This window comes from Candida dubliniensis, chromosome 1 (genome assembly GCF_000026945.1).
Source record: "Candida dubliniensis CD36 chromosome 1, complete sequence".
NCBI lineage: Eukaryota > Fungi > Ascomycota > Pichiomycetes > Serinales > Debaryomycetaceae > Candida > Candida dubliniensis.
In genome coordinates, this window is record NC_012860.1 from 1,476,983 (window position 1) to 1,492,877 (window position 15,895).

General features: G+C 34.6%; 8 protein-coding genes across 8 annotated transcripts; 5 read left to right on the forward strand and 3 right to left on the reverse strand. All coding sequences in view use genetic code 12, as the record gives it.

Moving 5' to 3' along the window:
• Window positions 1-31: 31 nt before the first annotated feature.
• CD36_06330 (WD-repeat protein, putative) lies at window positions 32-1,537 on the reverse strand (the record flags this gene model as incomplete). The annotated part of the gene is made up of 1 exon (XM_002417248.1): window positions 32-1,537. One exon carries the CDS (start codon window positions 1,535-1,537, stop codon window positions 32-34), a length of 1,506 nt encoding a protein of 501 aa, XP_002417293.1.
• Window positions 1,538-1,733: 196 nt separating this feature from the next.
• On the forward strand, window positions 1,734-3,149 carry CD36_06340 (conserved hypothetical protein; the record flags this gene model as incomplete). The annotated part of the gene is made up of 1 exon (XM_002417249.1): window positions 1,734-3,149. One exon carries the CDS (start codon window positions 1,734-1,736, stop codon window positions 3,147-3,149), a length of 1,416 nt encoding a protein of 471 aa, XP_002417294.1.
• A 1,151-nt stretch (window positions 3,150-4,300) lies between these two features.
• Window positions 4,301-6,772, forward strand: CD36_06350 (nitrogen permease/H+ ATPase regulator protein, putative; the record flags this gene model as incomplete). The annotated part of the gene is made up of 1 exon (XM_002417250.1): window positions 4,301-6,772. The coding sequence occupies one exon, from the start codon at window positions 4,301-4,303 to the stop codon at window positions 6,770-6,772; it is 2,472 nt and encodes an 823-aa protein (XP_002417295.1).
• A 218-nt stretch (window positions 6,773-6,990) lies between these two features.
• Window positions 6,991-7,422, reverse strand: CD36_06360 (mitochondrial 54S ribosomal protein YmL19; the record flags this gene model as incomplete). The annotated part of the gene is made up of 1 exon (XM_002417251.1): window positions 6,991-7,422. One exon carries the CDS (start codon window positions 7,420-7,422, stop codon window positions 6,991-6,993), a length of 432 nt encoding a protein of 143 aa, XP_002417296.1.
• A 289-nt stretch (window positions 7,423-7,711) lies between these two features.
• Window positions 7,712-8,887, forward strand: CD36_06370 (suppressor of exonuclease defects, putative; the record flags this gene model as incomplete). Its single annotated transcript, XM_002417252.1, has 1 exon — window positions 7,712-8,887. One exon carries the CDS (start codon window positions 7,712-7,714, stop codon window positions 8,885-8,887), a length of 1,176 nt encoding a protein of 391 aa, XP_002417297.1.
• A 1,575-nt stretch (window positions 8,888-10,462) lies between these two features.
• CD36_06380 (peroxisomal catalase, putative) lies at window positions 10,463-11,920 on the forward strand (the record flags this gene model as incomplete). The annotated part of the gene is made up of 1 exon (XM_002417253.1): window positions 10,463-11,920. The coding sequence occupies one exon, from the start codon at window positions 10,463-10,465 to the stop codon at window positions 11,918-11,920; it is 1,458 nt and encodes a 485-aa protein (XP_002417298.1).
• Window positions 11,921-12,644: 724 nt separating this feature from the next.
• On the forward strand, window positions 12,645-13,658 carry CD36_06390 (conserved hypothetical protein; the record flags this gene model as incomplete). The annotated part of the gene is made up of 1 exon (XM_002417254.1): window positions 12,645-13,658. The coding sequence occupies one exon, from the start codon at window positions 12,645-12,647 to the stop codon at window positions 13,656-13,658; it is 1,014 nt and encodes a 337-aa protein (XP_002417299.1).
• Window positions 13,659-14,391: 733 nt separating this feature from the next.
• Window positions 14,392-14,685, reverse strand: CD36_06400 (conserved hypothetical protein; the record flags this gene model as incomplete). The annotated part of the gene is made up of 1 exon (XM_002417255.1): window positions 14,392-14,685. The coding sequence occupies one exon, from the start codon at window positions 14,683-14,685 to the stop codon at window positions 14,392-14,394; it is 294 nt and encodes a 97-aa protein (XP_002417300.1).
• Between the last annotated feature and the right edge of the window lie 1,210 nt (window positions 14,686-15,895).

The following is a 15,895-nucleotide window of genomic DNA, read 5'->3' on the forward strand; positions in this document are numbered from 1 at the left end:
TTTTTTTTGTGATGTATTAGTTGTATAGGATCTATTCTAATTTATCTAATAATTGGGCATGTTCTTTAATTAATTCTTCATGTTTGTTTCTTAATTCAGTATATGCTTGAGAAACTCTTTGTAATTTCTCCTCAAGATCTGGTACATTCCCGTTGCCAACTTGTTTAACAATAGAGTTTATTCCAGAAAGATTTTTGAATTGTAATTCTTCAAATTGTTTGCCTTGTAACCAAGTTGCAAAGTCAACAGCATGGGTTGTGTTAGTGGTTGCAGTGATTTTACCAGGAATATCCAAGAATATCTGATGTTCTTCAGGATTGGTACTTGCTAGTACTCGTTTAAATTGAGGTATCATTCTATGTTTCTTATCGGCTTTAGTAGCAGTAGTATTGGTAGTTGAAGTATTGATGAAATCATCGGGAACAGTTTCAACAGCAATATAAGCTACTGGGGAATTACAAGGTGTAAATGATTTCACAACTTGTTTCGTCACAATATCAGAAACAAACACCCTACCTTCGGAATCACCAGATATTATACTTGTTCCATCAAACGAAATTGACAATTTGGTAACAGCAATAGGTTTATCATCACCAGTTTTCGTCTTTTGTTGATGGGCAACAAATGTCTCCTTTAAATTCGGATCAGTATCAACAGTTATTATCTTATTCATACCACCAATACTTTCCAACACTGATGTATGATTGTTTATAGAATATAAAGGAATCGATCTCACAAGACCATTATTTAACCCAACATATAAGGCTCTATTGGCTGGATCCTTAGTGACACATTCTGCAGAACTGGGTAAAATAAATGTGGTTAGCAAACTCTTTGTGACTATATCGTAAATCCTGACCGTACTGTCTTTTGAAGTTGTATATAATTTTAAATCATTAATGTTATGAGCATCATTTAAACAAAGATCAGTGAGGGGTAATGTATTATCGGTAATTTGCCAATATGGTTTCACTTGATGATCTGATTTATCATAAACACTAATTAATTCTGCTAAATTCCATACAATACATCTGGCATCCTCACCTCCAGTAATTAAAAATGTTCCACAGCTTGACCCCTTGATCGTAGTCATCCCTTGATAATGGGCATCTCTGACACATAATAAATTGCCTGAACTTAATTCCCAAATATATAATTTCCCACTCTTAGATCCTCCTGCTAATAACCATGGAACCCGATAATTTGGCAATTTGTATAACTGGCCAGTATTGCTGGTGCTGCCAATTGGATGATTTATCAATGTGATACAAGTCAATGCTTCTGGTATCGGTATGCGTTGATCAACACTTTCTTTTCCCCATGAATATACATTGATCAATGCTTTGTTAGGAGCAGCAGCGAAAATTCTTTCTCCGGGACCAATACCAGTAATGGCGGTGCCATTTGTGTGAGAGTCTGCATGTCGATAGGATGCATATTGCTTGGACGTATGGATTGATGTGATATACCCATATGATTCTTGACTATGTTTATCGGCTGGATCACCTTGACCTATGTAAAACACTACTTCATCCATGTTTGTGAGTTTAGCGATGAGATGAGAGGAACAAGAACAGAGAACAATTCTGAAAAAAGAAAAATTTTGTGAAAAATGGTTGTGCTTCTTATTCTCACCTTCCACCACTGAAAAAAAAAAAAAAAAGGGTAGAAAGGCAACCAATTTGTAAAAATAGTACCAAAAACCAATTACTGTCTTTCTTCCTATCCGTATTATGCCGGTGAATTTTTTAACTAGTGTTGTATTTGATGGACCAGAGGTGATTCCGTATTGGGATCAAATTAAAGAATATGGACCTACTGTTATTCCCATTCTATTAACTCTTGCGGGGGCCAAGTATTATTTTCATGGTGCCACCAATACGTGGGAACGAGACATGCATGGGAAAGTGTTTATGATTACTGGTGGGACCAGTGGTATTGGGGCTCAAATAGCATATGAATTGGGTCAACGAGGAGCACAACTAATATTACTAACTAGAAGAACCAATGATCAATGGATAGCTGAATATATTGAAGATTTACGTGATAAAACTAATAATGGTTTGATATATGCAGAAGAATGTGATTTGAGTTCACTTTATTCAATCAGAAAGTTTGCCACAAAATGGCTTGATAATCAACCACCAAGAAGATTAGATGGAGTAATTTGTTGTGCTGCTGAATGTATCCCACGAGGAAAATCTAGACAAATAACTATAGACGGAGTTGAACGACAAATTGGTATTAATTATTTGGCTCATTTCCATTTTTTAACTTTATTGGGTCCGTCACTAAGGGTTCAACCTCCTGATAGAGATGTGCGGGTGTTGATTGCAACGTGTTCGTCTCAAAATTTAGGGGAGGTGGATTTGAACGATTTATTATGGAGTGAAAAGAGATATCCAGTGAGTCAACCATGGAAGGTATATGGGACATCTAAATTACTTTTAGGGTTGTTTGCTAAAGAGTATCAAAGGCAGTTGATGGGATATGAACGTAAAGATAAGGCACCATGTAACGTTCGTATTAATTTAATCAACCCAGGTATTGTTCGAACACCTTCAACAAGAAGATTTCTATCTTTGGGATCCATTTGGGGGTTGGTTATATATTTGATTTTATTCCCGATTTGGTGGTTATTTTTTAAGAGTGCTGAGCAAGGTGCTCAGTCATTTTACTTTGCGTTATTTGCTCCTATTTTCATGAAGATTGAAGGTGGTAACATGGTACAGGAATGTAAAATAATGACTAAAGTTAGAAAAGAGTATACTGATGATGATTTGCAGCAAAAGGTTTTCCATAACACTGAAGAATTGATCAAACAGATTGAAACGAAATCAGCTATTGAACGTAAAAAGCATGAAAACACCAAAAAGACTCCCGAACAAAAGGCTAAGGAAAGGCAAGATGAATTGAACAGAAAGAGAGATTTGCATATCAAACCAGAAACCCCAGAGGAATTGGAACTGAAATTAAATGTATTGAGAAATCAAATTGGTATGGGGACCGGTATTCTGTCCAATGAAATGCCATTGTTTCCTGATGATGAGACTCTCAAGAAAGTAATCGGTTCCAGAAAGAATGCCAGTGGTAGCAGCAGTGATGCTCTGAAATCAAATCAAAGTAAAAAGAAATCTAAAAAAATATAGGCTTGTATTCGTAAATAAATGGAACCCCCACCAGAACTACACCCCCCACTACCACTTTCTCTTTCATCGCCAACCCTTTGAATCTCATGTCTTAGCGCACTTTTTTCCCCTCTTAATTACACCACAAAACCACGACAACTTGACAGAAACAAACTAGAATTTCTACGTGATTGATAGAAGAGTACAGGAAGAAGGCAGACGGATCTACAAAGAATGGTTTAGATAGATAATTGACAATGTTTTTGGTTTTTTTTTTTTTTTGAGCCACCTACGGCAAAATACTATACTCTGGGGGTTTTACATGATTTGGACAATCTAAGATAGTAGTATGGAGGGACAAAAAAAAAAAAAAAGAAATAAGAAAATTTTTCAATATCTCGAGTTGTTGTCGAGGCATAGTTATTTAGGTTTTGGAATATCAATACTATTGGGTCTAATTAAATTAGTGATTGACATGACCACCCACCAACCTGATTTGTGATCATTTGATTTTCGCACGCAGTAGCAGCACCGGTATCGCAGGCAACTTTCGATGGTATTTTTTTTTCTTCTCTCTCTTGCAGCGCCGACAACCCTTCCTTCCTTCCTCGTGGTAATAATTGTCCACCCAAAATCTTAATCTAAATTTAATTAATGATAATAGATAGGAGAGAGAAATGTGTGCGTGTTTGTGACAAAAAAAAAAAAGAATTTAATATATCCGGAATTTGTCTTATCAGAAACAAATTAAATCGTTCGCAATTTCCTTTCCAAGGGCACGAGACCTCTTACAATAGAGAGAAAGAGAGAAAAAATAGTAGAGGAAACCTCTCAAGACGTTGAAAATTTATACCGCCGATATTCTTAACCAAAGCAAACTTGGATTTCCGTATCAGTTTAATATTTTCTTCTTTTTATTTTTTTTTTTTCTTAAAAAGCTAAATCCAATCATTAAATCCTGTACAACTGTTCAAGTCATACTAAGTTGTTCCTCACATATTGTCTAACCCAGTTGCATTCGGTCATTATTTATCAGTGTGGATTTTGTTTTTTTTTTTTTATTGGTTTATTTTTTGCTCCTCCAAATATTATAAAATATTATTGTCCAAGAGAATTGTACCACTTGATTTACTATTTATCCCCAGTCTATACAAATTTGAAAATTCAGAATCATGTCTAAAGATATTGAAAAAATACAACAACAACAAAGTCAACAGCAGCAGCCAATGTCGTCCTTGACAAAGTTGCTACATGAATCGACCTCGACTCTAGCTTCTCCAGTTTTATCGAGAAATACTTCGGAAGTAACTTTTAAGGATCAAGGTCGCCGTACACCCGAAATTGTGACCATAGATGATAATGTCGCTACTGAATCACCGGGGATCATTATTGATGTTTCAAAACCTAAACCTCCATCAATAGATACTGATGGCTTGGATGTTGAGCCACAGGCTGTGCATGGTTTTGATCCATCTCCAAACACCAAAGTTTCATTTCTGTCTCCGTTTTCTCCAACTTCTCCATTTACCAGACAATCATCGAACTCATTTTCAAGTAACCAAGCATTTCAGAATCCAAGAGGTGCAGTTGCCAGTCCAAGGTATATAAAAAACAATTCGGTTAGTCACTCATCGGTATTTATGGGTGGGGAGAGTTTATCATCGTCAATCCCTTATTCTGCTCCTGGTGGTGGACGTGGCAATCCAGCTTCTCATAGTGGGAATACTAGTGGCAGCAATCATCCAAACAGTTTACATCGTGAGAACTCGTTTTCATCTTTAAACACTAGTGATAGTAATTCATCGTCACATATCCCAAACTTGCCCAATGGTCAACCTATCAATTCAATCCATATACAGTCTCCACAAGTGAGTGCCTCAAGTATCGACTCCAGGTTTGTCGTATCGAAACAAAGAATTGCTCAGGCCCAAGCTCAAGCACTGTTAAGTAGTTCTCAAAGATCAAACTCGCAAAGTGGATTATCGTTCTTTTTTTCTCAAAAAAGTAAGCCAGCCGTGAAAAGAGATTCTACAACTGATTTAGGTGCATTTTACAACAACTCTTATCAAGATCGTGATGTTCCAATTGTTTCTGGTTCCCCCAATTCGTTATCTTCTGCGGAATCAACAGTGTCGTATGGCAGTAGTGCTCCTACAAGACACAATTCAATGGCAAATTTAAAACGGTTTTTCAAAAAATCAACTCCAACAACTTCACAACCAGTGGGGACTCTGAACTTATCTTCGTCTTTAAGATCGGCTAGTTCTGGTGCTAGTGGGGCAATGAATATTCCAAATTCATTGAATGGACAAACCAACAATGGTTCTCAATCGCCATCATCATTCAATGCTAGCACTTCTAATACATCGTATTCACAGTCACCCGGCACTAATTCTTCTTCAGTGTCCCGTAGTTCAACTTTGCAAAACAAGATGAATTATCATGAAAGACGTCAATCGGTGCTGGGGATTGTCAATAATTCACAGCAATTGCCATTTTCTAAACGATACCACAGTAAGAATGCCGAGAATTTGGGAGCTGGTGCTGGAGGTTCGGTTAGATTGCTTACAAGAGTAAGTGATGGTAAGACTTTTGCCGTCAAAGAATTCCGGGCTAAATATCAAAATGAATCGAAGCGTGATTACGCTAAGAAGATCACTGGTGAATATTGTATTGGATCTACTCTAAAGCATCCTAATATTATTGAAACGGTTGAAATTTGTTATGAGAATGAACGTATTCATCAAGTTATGGAATATTGTGATTTCGATTTATTTGCCATTGTCATGTCAAATAAAATGTCAAGAGAAGAAATCAATTGTTGCTTTAAACAAATTTTGGCTGGGGTTCATTATTTACATTCTATGGGATTAGCTCATCGTGATTTGAAATTAGATAATTGTGTTATTGATAAACGAGGAATTGTTAAAATCATTGATTTTGGATCAGCAGTTGTGTTTTCTTATCCATTTACCAAAACTTTAATTGAAGCACAGGGTATTGTTGGATCGGATCCATATTTGGCTCCCGAAGTTTGTGTTTTCAATAAATATGACCCTAGACCAGTTGATGTTTGGTCAGTTGCCATTATTTATTGTTGTATGATGTTAAAGAAATTCCCATGGAAAGTGCCGAAATTGTCTGATTCTAGTTTTAAGTTATTTGCATCTCGTGGTGAATTTATTCCAATTTCGGAGATGTTGAAAAAGACACCAAATGACATGGAGAAGTCAAATAGTAATGGAAGTAGTGGTGGATTAAATAATTTGGAGGATATAAGTGAGGCATTGGAAGATGAAATTACAGCAGGTGTTAAACAGAAGCCTCCAGCCACTGGTCAAAACGGTACTACTGGTGACGGAAAGGATCACACATCTAGTGAAACTGGAGCTAACCGTCTATTGTTGGCCTTGCCAGAAGATTGTAGAAGACTTATTGGTCGTATGGTTGAATTAGCTCCAGCTTGTCGTATCACCGTTGATGAAGTATTGAATGATCCATGGTTGAAATCAGTAAATATGTGTACTGTCGAAGAAAGCTCACCGGGTGTGTTTGAAGTTATCAAATGTGAAGATCATGAGCATACTCAAGTAGATCAATCTAAAGCCCATATTGCCGCTTTTGAAAAAAACAAGAAGAAATAGAATAGGTGGAAGTCGTCACGAAGATCATGAATATTCAAGATTAAAAATAAATCCAATTATAGACAAAAAAATATGTAGCATTTACTTTTTTAGTTTTTCTTTTTAACTGTATGTACTTTTTTTTTTTTTTAATGTTTATTTCATTTCGTTTAATTTAAATCTATGTATATTATGTACAAGTTATTCAGTGATATATATATAAAAACTGGTGTTTTTGTTTATGGTACAACTTTGATGCCAACCTCTTTTGCCGTGCTAATCACACTCCCAATAATAGCTTTAAGATCAACGGATCTATGTCTATCATCGGTTTTTTTAATCTTGGCAATTTCCCAAATATGTTTCAACGACACTTCTCCAACAGGTTCTTCTAATCCTTTCCCGCTACCTTTTTCCACTCCAGCAGCTTTCATCAATAACCACGAAGTAGGTGGAGATTTCATTTCAAATGTAAATGTACGATCAGGTTTGACTTGTATTATGACGGGTATAGGTACTCCTTGATTGTAAATGGCAGTACGAGCATTGAACTCTTTACAAAAATCAATTGCCTTAACCCCTTTGGAACCCAATGCTGGACCAACTGGTGGAGCAGGGGCAGCTTTTCCAGCTTCTACCACTAATTTGACTAATGCTCCTTTTGTAGACATGTTTTTCTAGGCGAGGATGAGTGAGGTTGAACGGTAGGTCTAGTACTAATTGATGGGGACACTCTTTCTTTTGCTTGGTTCTTTTTTTTTTTCAGGCATTATTTGTGAGTGGGATTGGTTTGATTTTTTTTTTTTTTTGATCAATTCCTGGCCTGTTTTGTTTATGTACAGGAAACTGCAACTGAATGGAAACAACAAAATTAATGAGAAGATTGGAAAAAAAAATGTTGAAAGTTTAGAGTATTGAGATGAGAATCTAAACTAACCAACTTATAAAATATACACAGTAATGGAGAAATCTTTACCATTAAATTCGAGATCTAAAACCACTGCTTTAAAGCAACCTCGAGAATTATTCAGTTATGCACGTGATATAGATGGGAGATATGTATATGACGATCCTCAAGATTCATTATCATATTATTATTTGCCTGATTCAACCATTGATAATGGGATTGATTTACAGGCTGGATATTCTAAATTCAAAAAAATCCCTGAAGAACAAAATTTAGCTGATTTCAATTCATTATTAAAAGCAATTATTAAATATGAAACCTCTGAAGGTAAAAAAATATCGAGTGATATAATCACTTTCCGAGGAATAATGACCAAGATACTTTCGTTGCCGTATAATTTAACTGAACCAATAGATTTATATGTTGTTCCCTTTGATGGTCAATTGTTTATTAAATCAGATGATGAATTGGATATCAAAAGAAGAAAAGAGCAAGACGATCGAATGAAACAGACAAGCACTGAAGAAAGATATGATTATTTGAAACGATGTGAATATATTGGATATAAATTTGAAACTATTGCCACTCTTCCCAAACCATGGAGTCAAGTATCAAGAAATCAAATTGAAAACAGGAATAAAAAAACTGTGAATAATTATGAACAATATCTATCTGTGATTAGAACTGGTATTGGTAATGTTAAATTGGTCTTAGCAGGAGAAATTGATTGCTGTTGGGATTATTTACCTGATGAAAGAAATAAAATATTAAATCATTATGTAGAATTGAAAACTAGTCGAATCATTGAAAATAATATGCAAGTTGTTTCATTTGAAAAAAAATTATTTAAAACATGGTGTCAATGTTTTTTAATGGGGGTCACTAAAATCATTTATGGATTTCGAGATGATAATTTAAACTTAAGAAATGTCGAATTATACAACACCGAAGAAATCCCGGTTTTAATTAAAAATAACCCATTAACAAACACAGCAACAGAAAAGAAAATCAATTGTACGAATGCATTGAAATGGTATGGTGCTGTAGTTGATTGGTTGAATACGACAATTGACAAAAAAGATGAAATCAAGAGTTATCGTTTGAAATATGATCCGGTAAGGAAATCGTTCACTCTAAGTGAAACTGATAGTGAAACTAATGAGAAATTAAGAAATGGTCAATTGCTCACGTCAGAATTTTTGGAATGGAGACAAAGTTTGAAAAAATAGACTCGTAATGTAACAATAAATAAAAAGTAGATGTATTTGATTAAAAGATTGTAGATATTTTTGAGTATTTTCTACAGTTTGTATAGTAGTTCTTCTTTTTTTTGACACAATTTTGCAGCAAAACTGATATAAAAAAAAAAAAAATTGATAGTGTATGTTTCACGTGATTTACAAAAGTGGGGCTACTACCACTCTTACTACTAACTCAAACTAACATCTTCAAAAAAAACTCTCATAAATTCAATCATACCTTTCAAATTAGTCAATCTTGAGACATTCATGCCAACGTGAGTATTACTAAATGCCCACTGATCAGCCATCATCTCATTTACAAGTGTATTTGATGAGAATAAACGACCACATACCTGTTAGTATATGAGGCAACATGAATTGACATATTTCGCAGATTTCGGTGCTGAGATTCATTGAAATTACACAAAGGCAAAACGTTTCCTAGTTCAGTATTATTATTTTTTTTTTTTTTGACATGGACTTGCAAATTAGCTTGGAAGGAAATAGCAATGGTAATGAGCTCATTATCATCATGTTATCCATGCAGTCTAGAAATGGGTCATTGCTTAATAATCATAATTTTGGGTGATAGAAAAACATCAGCAACTACACACAGAACGAGAAAACAGGGCTTTAACATGCAAAGCAACTATAATCTGATATGCTTGCCCATAATGAGTTGATTGGTTTTCACACACATACACACTCTGCAATGCTTTACAACAGACATAATTAGTTTAAAAAGAAATATACAACCTCCCCCCCCCTGTTAATTAGTTAAATATGTGGTGTGATGAATTGGAGCCGGTTCCATTGGTGCACACTATAGCTAGATGAAGTGAACTGGGGTAATTCTAAAAAAGAAAAAATAAAAAAAAAAAAAGACATTGTTGAAAATTTAACGCGAAAATGGAAGGGAGTAATTATACCGAGGAAGTTTATCATAGTTAATTGTTTTTTTCTGGGGAAGTCAAACCAAAAAAAAAAAAAAAAAAGTTTTAGCCAATGATCGAGTACTTATAACTAATACAAATAATAGCCCTTCACAGTAGTATTTACTAAGAAATATTTTCAGAAATTGATACCACAATGTAGTTGAAGACAAGTAGTTTCCAATTCAGATATTTATCCACACATATATGTAGCCAATGATGTCATTAGAATCAAATCAAGAGTAAGAACTAGGTGCTTAATAATCAAAATGAACAAAAATATAAAAAAAAGATAGTCCTGTATATAACCAAGAAGTCTGGATCTTTCAATTGATTGATAATCCCACATGAAAAAACAACGACCACAGTTAATGTATTGTCTTTGTTAGTGAAAGATTAATTAGTAAAATTTGTATCCCCGCTAAATTTTTTTTATTCCATCAATTCTTATAGATTATATAAATACCCCTTGAAAGTTACCAATAAAATTTCAACAATTACAAATTTCTTCTTCTCCTCTTTATTTTTCCCTTTTTCCTTTTTTATTGAAAATATTATATTCCTTTATCAGTTTCAATTGATTTAGATCTTTTTTTTTTATTTCCTCACATATATATTTAAATTATTTATTATGGCTCCAACATTCACGAATTCTAACGGTCAACCAATTCCAGAACCATTTGCCACTCAAAGAGTTGGTCAACACGGTCCATTGTTGTTACAAGACTTTAACTTGATTGATTCATTGGCTCATTTTGACAGAGAAAGAATCCCTGAAAGAGTTGTCCACGCTAAAGGTTCAGGTGCTTATGGTGTTTTCGAAGTCACTGACGATATCACTGATGTTTGTGCTGCTAAATTTTTGGATACTGTTGGTAAGAAAACTAGAGTTTTCACCAGATTCTCCACTGTTGGTGGTGAATTAGGTTCTGCTGATACCGCTAGAGACCCAAGAGGTTTTGCTACCAAATTTTACACTGAAGAAGGTAACTTGGATTTGGTTTACAACAACACTCCAGTGTTTTTCATCAGAGATCCATCTAAATTCCCACATTTCATCCACACCCAAAAAAGAAATCCAGAAACCCACTTGAAAGATGCTAACATGTTTTGGGATTACTTGACTAGCAATGAAGAATCCATTCATCAAGTTATGATTTTGTTCTCCGACAGAGGTACTCCAGCTTCTTACAGAGAAATGAATGGTTACTCTGGTCACACCTACAAATGGTCCAACAAAAAAGGTGAATGGTTTTACGTTCAAGTTCATTTCATCAGTGATCAAGGTATTAAGACTTTGACCAATGAAGAAGCAGGTGCTTTAGCTGGATCTAACCCAGATTACGCTCAAGAAGATTTGTTCAAGAACATTGCTGCTGGTAACTACCCATCATGGACTGCTTATATCCAAACCATGACTGAAGCCGAAGCTAAAGAAGCTGACTTTTCTGTGTTTGATTTGACCAAAGTTTGGCCACACAAGAAATATCCATTGAGAAGATTTGGTAAGTTTACTTTGAATGAAAATCCAAAGAATTACTTTGCTGAAGTTGAACAAGCTGCTTTCTCTCCAGCCCATACTGTTCCATACATGGAACCATCTGCTGATCCAGTCTTGCAATCAAGATTGTTCTCTTATGCTGATACACACAGACACAGATTGGGTACCAACTACACTCAAATCCCAGTGAATTGTCCTGTCACCGGTGCTGTTTTCAACCCACACATGAGAGACGGTGCTATGACTGTTAATGGTAATTTGGGTAGCCATCCAAACTACTTGGCTAGTGACAAGCCAGTTGAATTTAAACAATTCTCTCTCCAAGAAGACCAAGAAGTTTGGAATGGTGCTGCCACTCCATTCCACTGGAAAGCCACCCCAGCTGATTTCAAACAAGCTCAAGAATTATGGAAAGTGTTGAAGAGATATCCAAACCAACAAGAACATTTGGCCCATAACATTGCTGTTCATGCTGCTGGTGCTGATGCTGCAATCCAAGACAGAGTGTTTGCATACTTTGGTAAAGTCTCTCAAGATTTGGCTAATGCTATCAAGAAGGAAGTTTTGGAATTATCTCCAAGAAAATAAGTATGAACGAACTGAGGAAGGTGCTAATTTGAGATTAGCTTCTCTATTGTTCTGATTTTTTGCTTCTGCTTCTTTTGTGTTAGGCAATGATTATCATCAATTGTTTTTGTTTTGTTTTCATCTTTGTGTAGTGGTTTATATAATGTTCTCGTTCTTTTTTTTTTTTAAAGAAAAAGCAAATAAATACATAGTTAATTTTGAACCAAGAGCTAGTTTACAATGTAGGAAGATAGATAGAATTGGTTTAGTATTGTGGTGTTGAATGTTTAACTTCTGGTGTTCTGGTTGGTTGTTTTTTTGTTGTGTCGCATTAAAGTGACTCAAAAAAAAAAAAAATGTCTCATAGAAGATTAAACTACTCTTTCTTATAATGGAAGTAAAAATCAAATTCAAATTCAACAATTGATTTAACCCATCATGCGCCAAAAAAAAATTTCCACCACTTCCACAACTAACAAACAAAATAGAAAGAGAAAAAATTTAAACAGCGAAAAAAAAAAAAAAAAAAAAAAATAAAAAAATATCCATTTTAGTTCTAAAAAAAAAAAAAAAAATTTTTTTTTCTCTCTCCTTTAATATAAAACCCAACACTAATCAACCATCATCAACAAAACACAACACATCACATCTAACTAATATATTAATGGCCAATAAGACTTTCTCAGAAACAAAGAATATATAACCATTTCAGCAGAAGAGCACACAAAAAGACGAGCAAAATAATATGACAGCCTCTGCCCATTATAACTATAACAGAAGAAATTCCAGTGCAACACCGTACACAATACCAACAAAACATCAACCACAACACCAATCCCCCATGGTGTCTTCATATCAAGTTCATCATCATCAACATAGTAACAATCCACAGACGCGACAATTCACATCTTATCAACCGTCATATGCTCAGGAATCAGCAATATCGTCGCCTCCATTATCGGCATCGGTACCGACATTATCGCGAGAATTTGTTGTGCGCAGAATTAGTGAAGGTGAGACCGGACGATTGAAAGAGGAATTGAGGTGTGAAGCATGTGGGAAAGGGTATAAACATATATCGTCTTTGGCTAAACATTTATGGGAACATACCCCAGAATGGAATGTTACAAAAAAATTGTTAATTTCAAAACATCAACAAGTGCAATTGTTGGAAGCTGCCAGTATTTTAGTGGGTATGAATGAAAATAATACTAATGGTACGGCTATAGGAGTAAATGGCAATGCTCATCTGGCGTATCATGCCCGTACATTTTCAGATCAATACAATGCCCCACCGTATTCTCCACCTAGTACTTCACATACGTCAGATACATCAACGACTCCCACAATAAATCATAGTAATAACCAGGATGTTTATGGGAACCAAGAGCAACAGGGTATTCAATTCAGAAATGGGTATCATCACCATGAATATGAAGCTGAAGAGTATGACGATTATGATGCACAAAAAAGAATCGATTACGGTCGTTCCCGGTCGGTTTCTCATGAACCTCCAACTACAAACCATTCGAATCATAGTTCAACATCCCCCATGGTGGGAACAACCAATGAAAATAAGTTTGAAAGGTCATTAAAGTCACCGACTTTGTCATATATAAACAATTCCGAGGAATTACCTGTGAAAACCAATTTTTCAATTGTGAAGAACAAAGTAGAAATTGATGATATTTTGGATAAAAGAACAGGATTGTCATTGTCTGATGACGAAGATGAAGTAATTGGAAGAATGGAAGATTGAATTGGCCACAGAAAAGAGAGTGAGTGAGAGAGGTCATATGTAAAAAAAGATCAAAACAAAAAGAAGAAGTAGTAGCAACCAAAGGATATATGATTAAATAGTTAGGTTTCTTATTCGTATAGGTATTTCCAATAAAAATTTAGGGTTATTATTATTATTTATTGTTTTGGTTTTACACGCTTACTACTGGTACCGCGGAAGTAAAATAATGGTTGGATTGTGTAGAAACGCGCGGTTCATCGCATCGCACCAAGAAGAAGAAGAATTGAAATGATTGTAATGAAAATGAAAATGAAAAAAAAAAAAAAAAAGTTTTCCTTTCTTTTCTTTTTCTTCTTTTACAACCATCAAATATTCAAACTCGACAAGTTACTACCAAATATATGCCTTTTTTTTGGATGAGTTTTGACTTGGTCAAATGATATCGTAACAGAATCATTGCTCAGACGACCTGATATCTTTTACTTTTGACGAACCGTTTTGGCAAGTCTATAAAAGCAAAACTTGTCTACACTTGTATGTTTGGGATTGTTGAAGTTTTATTAAATTTGAGTATTTGTAAATCAATTAATTATATACCGTTGTGCATCATAGTACATCAGAAACAGTTAAAATACATTTCCACTTTCTGGTGTCTCCAAGAACACATACATTTTATTTATAAACTAAACTCTAAACTTTAAACTATGTACAAGATAAACATCTCATCGTCATAAATGTATTTATAATGGATTTAAGAATCTTTGGGAGGAATAGTTTTTCCTTCTTCACCTTGTATAATTTCATCACTTAATGGTTGTAATTTCAAATATTTCTCTCTCAATTCATTCTGTTCTTTATGTTCAAGTTCATTAGCCAATTGTTTTTTCAGTTTTTCCAATTGCTTAGCTTGTTGTCGGGCAGCATCTTTTATTGGTCCTTGTCTTAATGCTTGTCTTTCAGCTTGTTGTGAGTAATTGATGAAAACAAATGCACCAACTGCAAAGGCACATGAGGCCCCAAGAGTGATTTTTGATGCTGTTGACATTGATGATTGTACTATGAATCTAAAAACAAACGAGATACAAAAAAAAGTAGAAGTTGATGTTCTTGTTGATATTAAATGAAAAATGGGGTTTGAAATAATATGAGATGATTTTTGCTTCATTTTTTTTTTTTTTTTGGCTGTTCATTTTTTCTGGCACAGTATATTGGTGTTTGATTTCGTTAATTTGCACTAAAAATCACTACTTTTCAACAAAACAATAAACAGGGGGTCGTGATTCTTCAATCAGTTGACTGACACATAATGGCTGAAGATAATGATTTCGATATGAGAAATTTATTAAAACAATGATTGTTTGAAACCAAACTCAATATTGCGAATACTTCACCTCTTTCATTCTCATAGTCAACTTACACTAAAAATAAACAAAAGCAACGAGGTGTTCTATCTATTGATTGAAAGTGGCACATTGATTCCGTAATTCATGACATGATTATTGATTAGATTGAATGACCAAGATTCAACCTCCTTTGTGAGATAGATCAAATGAAAAGAAAAAAAAAAAAAAGAAAAAGAAAAACAGAGAGTCACCAACCAGTATTTTCTATTTATCACTATTCTGGCCCATTTATGTCGACGAGTCCATATCCATCTCAACACAAGCAATGTGGTAATGGTCTATGGATTATGATTTGATCTGATATTCTTCTATTGCTAAACAACAACAACAAAGAAAAAAACTCTTTAGAGATTCTGCATTATGACGAAAGCCTTGTAAGCACGGACTTATATGAGCTTGGTAATGGTTCTTGGTTAGTAGCAACCATAGCCATATACCAAAAAGTTTGATAAACAGTTTTATGTATGATTTATATAATAATAAGTATTACTTGTGATGTTATAAGAGAGAAAATACCCATGTGTGTGTGTCTTAAACAGCAAGCAGAGAAAATGGTAAAATAGGCATTGTGTGAACTAGTCAACTCACCACACCCCACCGACCAACGGACCAACAACACACACACACACTCTCTCTCTCTTTTAAAATCTCTCACAAAACTCATTTTTAAATATCAAAGACAACAATTTCATTTTTCTATCTATCACGTTTCTTCTCATTTCCTTTCTCTCTCGCTCTCTCTCTCTTTTTGCTGGTGTTGAACATTTCCAATTTATTTTTTTTTTGACTTTCTTTCTTTCCCAACCTTCAATTGAATTCCCCTTTGTCCAAATAACTTCGATTTCTTCCACC